Source organism: Vulpes lagopus, chromosome 17 (assembly GCF_018345385.1).
Source record: "Vulpes lagopus strain Blue_001 chromosome 17, ASM1834538v1, whole genome shotgun sequence".
Lineage (NCBI taxonomy): Eukaryota > Metazoa > Chordata > Mammalia > Carnivora > Canidae > Vulpes > Vulpes lagopus.
The window spans coordinates 23,903,335-23,917,746 of NC_054840.1; the positions used below are offsets into that span (position 1 = coordinate 23,903,335).

At 42.0% G+C, this 14,412-nt stretch overlaps 1 protein-coding gene across 9 annotated transcripts in view; it reads right to left on the reverse strand.

Annotated features, from left to right (window-relative positions):
* Positions 1 to 14,412, reverse strand: part of MAP3K13 (mitogen-activated protein kinase kinase kinase 13) — a 169,701-nt gene that overhangs the window by 8,812 nt on the left and 146,477 nt on the right. For all 9 annotated transcript variants that reach the window (XM_041731839.1, XM_041731841.1, XM_041731840.1 and 6 more), the window contains 4 exons: positions 10,074 to 10,183; positions 9,185 to 9,301; positions 8,351 to 8,488; positions 2,680 to 3,466 (listed from right to left, as the gene is read on the reverse strand). In XM_041731839.1, coding sequence (XP_041587773.1) covers positions 2,680 to 3,466; positions 8,351 to 8,488; positions 9,185 to 9,301; positions 10,074 to 10,183 — 1,152 coding nt within the window. The remainder of the gene's footprint in view (positions 1 to 2,679; positions 3,467 to 8,350; positions 8,489 to 9,184; positions 9,302 to 10,073; positions 10,184 to 14,412) is intronic.

The following is a 14,412-nucleotide window of genomic DNA, read 5'->3' on the forward strand; positions in this document are numbered from 1 at the left end:
GAATCAAAGGCAGAGACTTAACTAACTGAGCCACCCAGGCACTCCGAGAATAATTTACTTCTAATTTACCATCACTCTTACCCATTTGTATTCCGATATTCCTTTTTGAGCTGAAGAGACAGGTATGGGGTTATACTGACTGCCAAGGTGAGCATTTACCTGAGGCACGATGGAAGTGTATCTCAGTCAAGAGAAGTTGAACTGCCCTGTGGGAGTGCTGTTCCAATGAGGCCAAATGTATAGGGTGTGTGTTCCCTGGCCTGCTGGCCTACAGAATGTACCAGAATGCATCAGAATTGCATCAGAATGGTTCAAAGACACATGTTACTCAGGGAGGGGACTAGGCTGACTGCTGGAGGGTGCAGAGTTTCTTTTTGGGATGATGGAAATATTCTAAAATTGGTAATGACTGCATAACTATGAATAAAAGAACTGAGTGGTACATTTAATGGGAGAAGTTTATGGTATGTGAATTATATTCAATAAAGTTGTTACCAAAAAATATGTGTTGCTGGCCATATAGGGGTAGGGGAGCAGAGCGTGACAGAGAGAGCACGAGCTCTCTTCTCCACCCAAAACATAATTTAATCTCTAGCAATGCTTCATCAGCGGCAGCACTATATGTAGGAAAAGAAATACAGTTCTGAGACAGCAGCCCTTAGCCTCGACTTCTTTTTTTAATTGAAATATAGTTGATTTACAATATTATATTAGTTTCAGGTGCATAACATAGTGATTCAACAATTGTATGTATTATGCTATACCTGCCAAAATAAATACAGTTATCATCTTCCACCTTGCAAAGTTATGACATTATTGACCATGTTCCCTATGCTTTACTCTTCACCTCTTGTGAGTTATAACTGGGAGTTTGAACCTCTTAATCTCTTTACCTATTTTACCCATTCCCCTACCCTCCTCCCCTTTGGCAACCACTAATTTGTTCTCCATATTTATGAATCTATTTCTGGGTTTTTGTGTTTGTTCATTTGTTTTGTTTTTTAGATTCCACATGTAAGTCAATGATACGGTATTTGTCTTTTTCTGTCTGACTTATTTCACTTAGCATAATACCCTGTAGGCTCATCCATGTTGTCATGAATAGCAAGATTTCATTCTTTTTTAATGCCTGAGTATATCCAATTGTGTGTGTGTGTGTGTGTGTGTGTGTGTGTGTGTCTTCTTTATCCATTCATCCATTGATGGGACACTTAGTTGTTTCCCTATCTTGGCCATACATGTAAATAAGAGAGTAATAAACACAGGGGTGCATATATTTTTTTCTAATTAGTGCTTTGGTTTTCTTTTCGGCAAATACCTAGAAGTTAAATTACTGGATCACATAGTATTTCTCTTTAACTTCTTGAGGCACCTCCATACTGTTTTCCAGAGTGGCTATACCAGTTTGCATTCCCAGCAACAGTGCATAGGAGTTCTCTTTTCTCCACATCCTCTCCAACTTGTTATTTCTTGTCTTTTTAATTCTAGCCATCCTGACAGGTACATCAACTTCTTTTAAATGTCTAGTTGACCAAAACATACTCATTTACATTTTAGACCCTTTCACTCCTTCAACTGCACTCCTGATGAATGCTGACAAGATGAAGCAATGCTGAGAACTGAGTGGGTGTTTGCCCTGTGCTAAACACTTGTCATATATAATCTTATTTTAAACTCATTAGCAAGATGAGCTAACATTTTTGGAATGTTGTTATGTGCCAGGCCCTGTTCTAAATGCTTTATATGTATTAATTCATTTAATCTTCACATCAACTAATGAGGCAGGGTCTGCTCTTCACCCCATTTGTAGACAAGGACACCAATGTTCATATAGGTTCTAAGTGGAAAAGCCTTGCTTTGAACTCAGATCTGTTTGGCTCCCAGGCTCATGTTCTTAACTACTATGGTAGATTATCTTCAAGCTAATAAACCCTAGGCAGCCAGTGGGTGAGGAGGAGAGAAACAGGTTCAGTGATAGAGACCTCTCTGGGTCATGATGGTTATTAATAAAGGCAGTGTTTTCCAAAATATATTGGTTTTAAAAAATATTTTATTTTTTTCTTAAGTAGGCTCCACACCCAACGTGGGGCTTGAACTCATGACCTGAAGCTCAAGAGTCTCATGTTCTACCTACTAAGCCAGCCAGGCACCTATCCAAAATATATTGTGAAGAAAGCTAGCTCCATGGGATATTAATAGATGTTATTTTTAAAGCCATTGTGGCCAAAAAGGTGAAAGAAATGCCGGATTAAACATGGTACTGTATGATTTTTTTTAAAGCCTAAGATTTGTTGATGTGCACTAGGAATTTCTAAAAGGGGACAGAGAATACTATGGTTTCCAACTTGTTTTATAATGGGATCCCTCCTTCTTGCAACACCCATCAGGACTAGGCTAGGCTAGTTCTAGTTTTGATTACTTATCCCTACTATATGGCTATTTATCTACTTCTAAATGAGATACAGTTGAATCAGTCCTCTGGTTCAACAGTTCCCAAAGTGCAGTCTCTAATCTATCCCATAAGCAGTATGGCGTGATAGTTTAAAGTCGAAGAGACTTCTGATTATGCTTTTGTCATCTCATCCTTTCACAAAAAGGACACGTAATGTAGGTTTTCTAGTGTGCACAACACGACAGCTTCTGACATGCTGTGGAGCCGCTGCTGTCATGACCGCTTACCTTTTGCAGGGGCCTTGTGTTTCGAGGTAGCATGGTGGGGGTGGTGTGATGAGGCATGCCAAGGGATGATGCAGACCTACAGCCTTTGAGGTCCTTTTCTTCCATTCTCTCAGAACCTTGGGTATTTTCCGAGAGGGGATTGTGTGCTGGTGACTTGAAAAGGTCGGGGCTCCTCCCCACTGGCTCAGCAGAGGGTATGTCTAAGGACCCACAGGGTTCCGGCCTGCACTGGAGGCAGGGGTCATATGGGTCAGCCTGACAACAGCCCCAGGGGCCGGCTGGGCCCTGGTCAGGCTCAGAGCTTCTCCAGCAGTCTGCCGCCATGGCTGTGGAGATGAGGTCGGGGCTGGAGCCGGGCGGGTGCCTTTGAGCGTGGTTGCTGAGCGGGCTCCGCAGGGCCGCGGCGGGGCCGAAGTACCGCAGGTTGTTGGCGCAGGCGGCAATGTCCTGTCCGTGCATACCCAGTCGGGGATGGACGCTCTGAGATGTGGCAGGAGGGCCTTGCTGGTACTGCTGCTGCAGAGGACTGTGGTGCTGGGGGGAAGGGTACTGGGACTGAGCTTGGTGTAGGTAAGTGGGACGGGGTGAAGTGTCCTGGGCTGGCTGGGTTTTCAAGATCCCTGCAAAGTCACTGTGGCTGCCGCGGCTACTCCCTCGGCGGTGGCGTGGTTTGCTCCTATATCGGCTCTTGCTGCTCGAGGTGGACATTTTGGGGCTTCCGGACAAAGGGGATGCGGCGGGAGCCACCTCCGTACTGGGGATACCTTCAGACCTCAACAGATCTGGCCTGGGAGAAAAGGAAAGATTTGGTTTTAAACATATGAAGACATTCAAGTTCGAGGAAATATAACCTAAACCTTAAAATATGCACACCCTTTGAAACAGCCAGTCACATATGTAGGTTTTTTTTTTTTTTTTAAAGATTTTATTTACTTATTCATGAGAAACACAGAAAAAGAGGCAGAGATATAGGCAGAGAGAGAAGCAGACTCCCTGCGGGGAGCCCAATGTGGGACTCGATCCCAGGAACCCAGGATCACAACCTGAGCTGAAGGCAGATGCTCAACCACTGAGCCACCCAGGTGCCCTATATGCAGGGATTTATCCAATGGATAAAGGAAGATGTATGGTGGGAGATGTTATGTTATAATATAGTTTAAAATAGCAGGAAAGTAGAAACAACTTAGATCTTCCTTTGTGATGACCTATAAAGGATTTCCTTCATTCATTCTGGATTTTATTCTATGCCTTACTAGCTGAGGTACCCAATCCCCTTTAAATTCTAATTCTATCCTACAGGTTTCTTGATCTCTTCCTCACAACCTCAGCTATCAGCCTGGTGCCAATATGCCAAGGCAGAGCCAAGGGTTTGCCCACAATCAGAAATCTGTCTGATGATGAATTTAGATAGATCCCACGGAAGATCATAAATTACAGGGGTCTGGCACAAAAGAAGGAAACCTCAGATTAATTAGGCAAGAGGCTAAGTTCAGGGACTTTGGTCTAGACATGGTCTCCTTGAGGTCTGGGACTGTGTCCATCCATCTGTGCATGGGAGGGACACTAGCAGGAAGCCCTGCTCACACTTTGTACTCAAAAATATTTAAGGAAGGAGGGGAAAGGAGTGAGGACAGAGGAGGGGGAAATAATAGAGCCTAGGAGGTTGAGCAGAGCCAGCAAGAGAAAGGCTTGTGAGGAGTGGCCCAGCAGAGTCCTGGCTCCTCTCATAGTCCTGTTTTCCAGTGCTCACTGGGCTGATCATGCAGATCATGTGCAAGAGCAAGCCAAAGCTTGACGGTAGACCTCACACATACTGATTTCAGGGTGCATAGGTAAACAATTCAGTCCATCTGAATTGATGGACTGGTATAGGCAGAGATGAGGATACCAGATAGCACCACTATTTCCTTCCTTCTTTGGGGCCAGACATAAATCTTCAGATTACAGAACTGGAGGACTTTTTTTTTTAACAACAGAATCCTTTTCTCAAATAAATTTTGAGAAACTCAGTATATGAAATAGATACAGTAAGAGAACAGATTGGGGTTTGCCAGAGATGGGGGATGGGTGAAATGGATGAAGAAGGTCAAAAGGTACAAACTTCCAGTTATAAAATATGTAAGTCCTAGCATGTAATATATAGCATGGAGACTATAGTCTATAGTTAATATATACAGTTAACCCTTGAAAGATGTACACAGTCAGAAATCCAGATATAGCCTTTTAAAAATAAAAATCTTATTTATTTATTTGGCACAAGCAGGGGGGAGAAACAGAGAGAGAGGGAGAAGCAGGCAGGGAACCCAACATGGGGCTTGATTCCAGGAACCCTGGATCATGACCTGAGCCAAAGGCAGATGCTCAACTGACTAAGCCACCCAAGCACCCCCAGGTATAACTTTTGACTCTAAAAAACTTAATAATAGCCTACTATTGACCAGCTGCCTTACTGATAACATAAACAGCTGATTAACACTTATTTTGTATATGTGATATACTATATTAGATACTATATTCTTAAAGTAAGCTAGAGAAAAGAAAATATTAAAATCAGAAGAGAAATATACTTATAGGGGTCTGGATGGTTCAATCAGTTAAGCGTCTGCCTTTGGCTCAGGTCATGATCCCAGGTGTCCTGGGATAGAGTCCTGCATCAGGCTCCCTGCTTAGGAGCCTGCTTCTCCCTCTCCCTTTATCCTTTCCCTTGCTTGTGCTCTCTCTCTCTCTCTCTGTAAAATAAATAAATAAAATCTTAAAAAAAAAAAGAAAAGAAAGAACATTTATAGTACTATACTGCAAAAAATTCACATATAAGTGGACATGTGTAGTTTGAACTTCTGTTGTTCAAGGGTCAGCTGTACCATATGGTATATTTGAAAGTCGCTAAGAGATCTTGAAAGTTCTTATCACGAGAAAGAAAATATGACTACTTATGGTGATGAGTGGATGTTAACTGGACATATCGTGGTACTTCATAATATATATGTATATTGAATTGTTATGTTGTACACCTGAAACTAAGATAATGTTATATGCCTATTATATCTCAAACTTTCTCCTCCCGCAGATATAGTGAAACAGTTGAAGAGGGGTGGAAGAGCAGAAGCCCCTCCCTGCAGGGCTCGTCCCTCCTCGTCCTCTCTACTTCTGCAATAATCCCCAACACCTCTCTGCAAGCTCTAGGGTGTCCCAGACCTTGCTTGAAAACCACAGTGCCACCTCTACCTTATGTGCTGATGAATCCAAAGCCCAAAGTGGCTCATCGTCTCACAGTGCATTACTGGGAGAATCCAGACAGGAAGTCTCTCCTAATCCCCAGTCTGGCTTATTGGAGAGTGAGAGGACAAGCTTAAAGGTGCCTACTAATCACTTGGGGCTTATTAAAGTGGTTGAGGAGGTCAGGTCTGGGATGTGGCTCGAGTCTGCATTTCTAACACATTCTCAGATAATGTGGAACCAAGGACCACATTTGAGTATCTGGGACTCATGGGAAATTAGTTAGTATTAGGCTGTAGGAGATGGATTTTTCTTCTTTTTCAGGAGAATAGTTAAAGGCTTGTCTTAGCACAGAAGTTCCAGGAAATACTGGCATATGATAAGTTGGGCAGAGTATTGTGCTGCTGTGAGCACCTTCTGGTCTCAGGTTCATGGTTCTGCAGTCAGCTGGGCAACTTGTGCCACAGAAAATATGTGGATTAAGGTAGTCCTGGGCCTTTTATTGAGGCAAGAGAGCCCTCCAAGGCCCAGGTGGGGACATCTACTTACACAGTGACTGGCTATGGTGGGATCTAGAAGAGAGCTGAGGTGAAAGTGTCCTAAGTCAGGTGAAGGCTGCCTTTATTGAACCTGGCAGTGCAAAAATCACAGAATAACAATGATACAGCACTTCAGAGTTTACAAAGCACTTTATAATATATAACACACTTGTTTCCCACTATTTATTTTCCGATATTCATTTTACAGATAAGCGCGCTGAAGGATACTAGAGGATAGTTGGCTTGTGTCCATCACAAAGGAAGTAAATGGCAGAACTCATAACTCGAACCCAAGTCTCCAATGGGAAGAAATAGTTCTCTCCCTGTTCCCAACCTCTCCTCATAATGAGGTATTGAGACTACTGTATTGGGTTATACTCGCTTGTAACAGGCTTGGTGTATCCATAACTGAACTCTGATTCTCTTCTTTTTAGTCCCCAACTGAACCCACATTGACATCTAGACCAAAGGATGGTGGATGGTTTTTACTCTCTGATCTCCTCACAGGTCACTGGACTTCTGACTTAGTCATTGGACTTTCCAAATAATTTGAAACTGAAATCCTCCAGGGGCAATCAATTGAGAGCAGAACTCTTTGCAGTTCAAAGACCCATTCTAGGGCGTCTTCCTGGATGAGTTCAGTTAGCTTGTGCGGGTGGTGGCAAACTCTTCCAAACATATTTCTCAGAGCCAAAATTAAAAGTAAACATGAACTCATATTTTGAAAAATTGAGCAGTAGTATTTTCTCCTCTGAAGCTCTTAGTGCTAACTGTAGCAGAATGCAGGGAGGAGCCAGCAGGTGCACCCTGTTCCCTGATTGACACATCAAAATAAAGAGGTGTTGGGATCCACTAAGGGTTGTGCCAGGTGCCATCTGCAAACAATTTCTCAGAACTTGACTAGAAGGTCATCAGGGGTGGTAAGTAAAAGCAAAATTGAAATTAATCCATGTAATTACTCTTTAGTAGTTTAGATTTATATTAGTCATGCTATAGTAGAATGGCCACTATTCTGAAAGCCTTAAAATACATTCTTGGTTTGCATTTTGTTATTACCCTTATTCTTACTGCATTTTGCAGTAGAGACCCTTGGGTCTACACCTCAGGTTTTGGGACATTTCTTTCCTTTACATTAATGTGGCTGGGATAGAGTCCACTCTTCATTATTTGGGAGGAATGGGCATCTAGTAGAGCTTGATAATAAAAACTGATTGTTAGAACATTGTAAGATTAAACTAATATAAGGGAAATGCATTGTAATTAGAGGAAAGGGCAATCTTTAAAAAAAAACTACTCAAAAACTCAGTTTTTAGTACCTGTGATTTGTAAGGTGATTTCATATTTATCTTATTTAAACTTCACAGAAATCTCATGCAGGAATAGAATAAGGGGCTCCACATGGTTAGGTATACACAAGTATCAAAGCCCTTGCATTTGTTTTTGGTGGTGGATTTACAGGCACTTATTACATTATTAAAAATAACTAAATGAATAAAAATGGCACACACATGGACCAATGATGATTAACCAAACTCTGTATACTAGAGGTCAAAAAAAGAAAAAGAAATCTCATGTATAATCCTTAGACCATTTTACCCATGGTGTTGAAAGAGGTCAAGTGACATGGCCCACATCATATGGCTTATTATAATAGAGCCAGGATTTTAATCCACATCTGCCTGGCCCTCAGTTTATTTCTCTTTTCACTGTTCCATGCTAAAACAGTAAATATCTATGTCTCAGAGAGTAAAAAACTAGATTTCTAGAGTTCATGACACATTCTCTCACTTTTCCACTCTGTTTTATTTAAAAGCAAATGTGCTAATGATAAGCTACAGAGTGGATATACCATTGTGTAATAATGTATTTTGTATTTTTCCATTTCTCTGAATATCAGGTTGGCATAGGTATCTCACCGTTTGGTCTGCATCCCAGATTTATGAGGCGCACCTTTCCTCTTCATGAGTTTCTCCATGGCATTAGGGTGGATTATTGGACGGACAGGGTGTCGTTTGTAGGTTCCAGGATACTTCTTTTCCACTGCTTGCTCACGCCTGCAGAATGAAAGGAAAAGGCACATCTCAGTCACCGCAGACAGAAAAGGTAGGCAGAACTTTTTCATAGGCTAATTCCACTCACAGATGCTGGTCACACTTAACAGATACACATTATTTGAATAACAATGCTACTATTCAGGTTTAAAAGGGGGGGGGAAAGATGCTCAGTTCAATTAATCTGACTTCACTGTGCTCTTCCACTCTCAGATGGACTCTGGGACTGACCTTTCCTCCTCCAACATACTTCATGAGAGACACAATGCAATGATAGAAGACCCATTTATTTTTAGTCATTGTTTTAGTCAAGACCACGGGGTTTCCTTGTCATTGTCAAGAATACCTTAGGCCACTTTCATCAGCCACTTTATTTCCCCAGTGGGCAAAAAAGCTCCCACTTACCTACACCAAACTTTTCTTGAAATGAGGACCCCTTCCTGGGGCCATTTGTCAGGGTGAAGTTGCAAACGTCTGTCGAGTGCACATATCTCTATAACAAGCTCTGCGGCAAGCCTACTCAACTGAAACTTCATGGGGGGATGGGCCTGTGCACAGCATGTCCCTTAAGGCATAGTAGGTGAATGAATAAAATATCTGCCGTGTTACTTTTGAGTAGTAGCAATAGGACAGAACAGTGTTTTTCGGCTGATTGATAGACCCAACTCAGGAAGGACAGACAGAAGTCTGGGTACATACTTAATGAGCTCCTTCTCCCGCATTTCTAGCTGCAGCATGATGGCACTCAGTTCCATGTATAAATTATTAGCTCGCTCAAGTTTTCTCTCATAGTGTTCACGAATATCCAAAGCATGCCTATCAAAGAAAATACAGGATCAGCGAAGCTGGCCACCTTGGGGCAGACCAAAGAACAGCTCTAATGAAATAAGAACCGGGATAGTTTATTTCAAACGCATTTGTCTGAGGGCCGTCTAAATTTAAGGATCCCTTGTCTGATGTAAAGACTCAGACAAGATGGAGTGGGAAATGGGAAATTCAAGCTTTCATTTGGCTTATGCTTAGGGGCCACATCCAGCCATACAGAATAGCCGGGCGGGGTGGGGGGGGTTGGCACAGATAAACTCTGAATGTGATTTGTGTATAACTTGAAGCCTTTGTCTGTGTAGCACTGACAATATCTTAATGAGAATACACTATAATACTCATGTTATGGAAATACTCAATAACTCATGTTAACGGAAATACGCAATTAAGGCTGAGCTCCTGACCCTATACGGTTATCTATGTCTATGTCTCGTACCCCTTAATCAGGCATAAGCATCTTGAGATCAGGACCTATGTCTTATAAAGTGCTACCTTCCTACCTAGGATAGGTACTGAATGAAGAAATAGTATTGCTCCAGGAGAACTGGCTGCAGAGATCTGATAAGGCTAACAAGGATGCAGGGGGAGGACAGGAGAGTGGTAAGGGAGGCCTAACTTTTGGGGTGCCTTTTAAAGAGAATTAATCATAAGAAGCAGAGGTGAAAGATGTGTAGAAGGTGAAATGGTGATTCCCAAAGAGAGTTTCTGCCTGTGTCTGAAGATCTGGGGATGAGAAGCGGTAGAGAAGGAGAGAGCAGCACACCTGAGCTCTTCTCTGCGCCTCCGAATCAGTTCTTCATCTAATCGGTGTATACAAGTCCCTTCACTTTTGATCTTCTCAAAGTGTTTTTTCACCTCTTCTCTCCATTCAGCCTGGATGAGGATAAATTGGACTTTGTTAATATTTTAGGAGTTTCAGTCCCTGATGTAACCATAGGATCAGGTGCAAGATTTTTGCCTTCTGCATGCTTTTACTGAAGACCCTTACAGAATAAATGTTCAATAAATATTAGTTGATAGCAAAATATCTCATGCTCCTGTATCTGTGCCCCCCACCCCACACACCATGATCTCATCTTCTGTATTTAGTTCCACGTGGTGCCATCTCTTTTCCAGTTTCTTTGCTGTACTGACCACCAGAAATATCACAGCTGGCATACTGGCCATCACCTCTGGAACAAGAGAGCTCAGTTTTAAGTGAAGATGGTGGCTGAGATGTCCTGGCCAAAAGGAGGAGTTCTGATAACCACTTGGTATAAGTATGTGCCAGAGAGAATATGATCATGTTTATAATTGGCACCAGAATTCCTCTTAGGTTTTGTTTATGAAAATATCTTGGGGGATCCCTGGGTGGCGCAGCGGTTTGGTGCCTGCCTTTGGCCCAGGGCGTGATCCTGGAGGCCCGGGATCGAATCCCACATCGGGCTCCTGGTGCATGAAGCCTGCTTCTCCCTCTGCCTGTGTCTCTGCCTCTCTCTCTCTCTCTCTCTCTCTCTGTGACTATCATAAATAAATAAAAATTAAAAAAAAAAAAAAGAAAATATCTTGGAAAAAATATTTGAAGTAGAAGATGCAAGGGGTATGAACAGTTGGCCCTGGGAAAAAAATATAGGGAATTCTATAGGAATTTGGGAGTGAGGGAAAGAACAGAAAACGAGAAAGAGCAGAAGAAAGAGTATGGCTAGACAGTTTAGTAGTTTGACAAAATTTTTAGAATGAGGATGAATACCTAATATGTGATTTCAGTTGTTCAAAATGTAAGCCTCTTCCAATTTCCTAAACCTTTGGTAAAGTCTCCGACACTCACCTTTGAATGAGTGGTTTTGTTTTTTTAGATATCGAGGAAAGGTGCTGAACTTCATGTTTGGGCCAACAACAGGAGAGAGAAAGAACCACAAGATGGCAGGGATGAAGCCCAAAAATTTTAGAAAGGCAGAGTGAGAGTGACCATGAAATTATAAATCTCCTAGGAATTCACAGAAGTGTGAGGACACTGGAAATTCCACAAGGCATGGAGTTCCAGGCAAATTTTACCTAAGTTTTAGGGAGTAGAGAAACCTCTGCTGGAATATGGCAGTTTTTAGAAAATAGCTAAAGGAGTCATTTCCTCAAATTGCATATAAACTACAATCCCAAGAAGCTAATAAGATTAAGATAATTTCCAGTAAAGGCTAGATGTATAACTAAATGCCTCTAATTATATATTCTTCCTCTGGAGCTATCCTGTTACCTTTAGATTCATGTTTGAAATTATTTCTCTAGATCATGGGAGAAGTTATGCTTATGTAATTGTGAAATTACAGGTTTCTCCCCAAATTTCCTGTTCCTCATTTACTTGTTTTTTTAAAGACTTTATTTGAGAGATAGAACAAGCAGGGAGAACAGCAGACAGAGAGGGAGAAGCAGAATTCCTATTGTGCAGGGAGCCCGAATCTGGGCTTGATCCCAAGACTCTGAGATGACCTGAGCCGAAGTCAGGTCTTTAACTAACTGAGCCACCCAGGCTCAGTTAGTCATTTACTTTTATAGAAGAAATCATATTGCAATTATTTAGAAAGTGATCATCCTTATCTGTTTATAATATGCAAGATCTTCATGTATATATATTGACTGACAACTGGAGAAAGATTTCTCTCAGTCAGTTGACTTTTGAGCACAAAACCTGCCAAACAACATCACCAAAAAGTTAGATCCAGAATGTGCTGCCCATTGTTTGGTAAGTAAGTAAGAATAAGTAAGAATACTTGAACTTAAAGAAGCCTAAGATTGACAATCAAGAGTTGTTAGACCAAAAAAGGATTAGGGAAGGGGCCAAGCTTGGGCCTTAAAGTGCCCTCTTCTGTGCAAAAATGTTATTAGTAGGTCCTAATGCAATACCTAAAGAAGGGACAAGGAAAGGAATATCTCCCTCTGGTGGTCAGGAATCAGATATCCTAGAACAGATTTTTTTTTTTTTTTCTTGAGGAAATAAATCTGCTGATACCTAGTTTACGGGAATGGGGAATTTAGAGAGAACCCTTTGAAGATAGAAACCTATTAAAAAAGTCTATTTCCAAAGAGAAATCCCCCCACCTCCCCCACCCCCCATGAAGAGGGAACAGGATACGTAGGCAAACACCAGGTCCTGATTAATAATGTATTTTCCCCAAAGCTATGGTGTTATTGGTAGATGTTAATTTTGGAGTTCCATCCCATATGTTTAGAATCTTTACATAATAGGAGTTCCAATTTGCACTTAGTCTTCAGCTCAGACATGTCTGGGCATATCTGAAGAAATGGAGGGTGGGTAGGCTGGAAGCCAATTTGAGAGAAAATAAGGCATGAAAAAAGAAAGAATCCTGCATGAACCTGATCTATAACAAAGCCACCATCATAGGAGTGGGGGTACATCTCCTATTGTTTCACTAAAGTATCTGTAAAACATTGGGCCATAACCAGCACTGCTCTGTTACCTTTAACAAAGTGTAACTCAACAGAGAAAGGAAGAGTTCATTGGTGTAAACAGAACAATGCATAGCTCTGGAATCTTGAGAAATCCAGAGCTTTAGTTACAGAAGGAAATGGCAGCTCCCGGTGGGTGATGGCAGTGCCTTAGGTTATGGCAGCATCCAATGGATGCCAGCTGGGCCTAATGTCTTGTAGCACAAAACAGAGCAACCCATAAAGTAACACTTAGCAGATACTAGATAGGAGATCGCTGTGTCTGGCCAGTCAATGGAAAACAGAGCAGATGTTACTATGAGGTTACTGAGATCCCCACTCTTCACTGGGGATCCCCCCACAAATGCATGTCAGGGGGGAAGGGAGGGAGTAGGGAGTGGCTCACAAGGCATTCAAACCCTGTGTAAGTAGGTAAGGGAAAAATCCAGGGAGACTTGGGTTATTACCATTAATGGGATCCTTTTTATGTCCTAGATAAGGCCTGGGACAGGCCACACCATTTAAAAGGTTTTTGTCTTCTCCAGCCTTCCAGTTATTCAATCAGTAGATTGAACAGCTAAGTTCATAGAGACCAAAAGTAGAAGAGAGATTACCAGGGGCTAAGGGGAGGAGGGAATGGGAAATGATTGCTTAATGGGGTGATGAGAACTTTTGGAAACAGTGGTGATAGTTTCACAATGTTGTGAATTTAATTAATGCCACTGAATTGTACACTTCAAAATGTTTGAAAATGGCAAATTTCATATTATACATATTTTACCATGAGTTTTAAAAAGGAAAAAGAGAAGTTGAGCCAGTTGCAGCCTAGCTGGAGGAATAGAGAAGCAGGATGTTGGGGGGCTAAATAGCAGGAAATCAGAGATTCTGAATCAGAAAAGACCTAGAAATCAAGTCCCCTTGACTGGCACAGGAGTTCTGTTTACTGCCTTCCCACGTGAGTGCCCAGCCTCTGCCTACTGACCTACTTGCTCCTGATGAAATCGTCTTTTTTTCTCTTAAATTTAAAAAATTTATTTAAGTAATCTCTATACCCCATGTGGGACTCAAACTCATGACCCTGAGATCAAGAGCTGTATGCCCTTTCGACTCAGCCAGCCAGGAGCCCCATGATGAGATTCCCCTTAAGGAGCACAGTCTGTTCCTATAATGAACACATTAATGTGTCTGCAATCCCAGCTCCTGAATTTCTGGTTAGTCGCAGTGGTACTCAAGAGGGAATCAGAATGGTGGAAAGGCAGAGTGTGGTGGTGGAAGAGCTTAGAAGCAGGGCACATGACCCACCTAGCAGGGGGGAGCTAGGGCCTCGCTAAAATGTTTTCTAACAACTGATATCAAATGCTGGGAGTACCTGGCTGTCTCAGTTGGCAGAGCACCTAACTCTTGATCTCAGGATTTTTAGTTCAAGCCCCACATTGGGCACAGTGCTCACCAAAAGAAGAAGAAGAAGACGACGGCAACGACAACTGATGTCAAATGCAATTGAATACCAGAAGCAATAGTTGCCTACTTGGAGAAATAGGTTACTGTCTAGGAATGAAGCAGTAGCTTTGGCCGAATTGAATGCTGTAGTGAAATCTGTGCTGTATATGCTGCATCTTTTTACGAGTGCTACTGCTGATAAACAGCTGAAGCAATTACTCTCAGCGAGGAGTCCTTGGGGC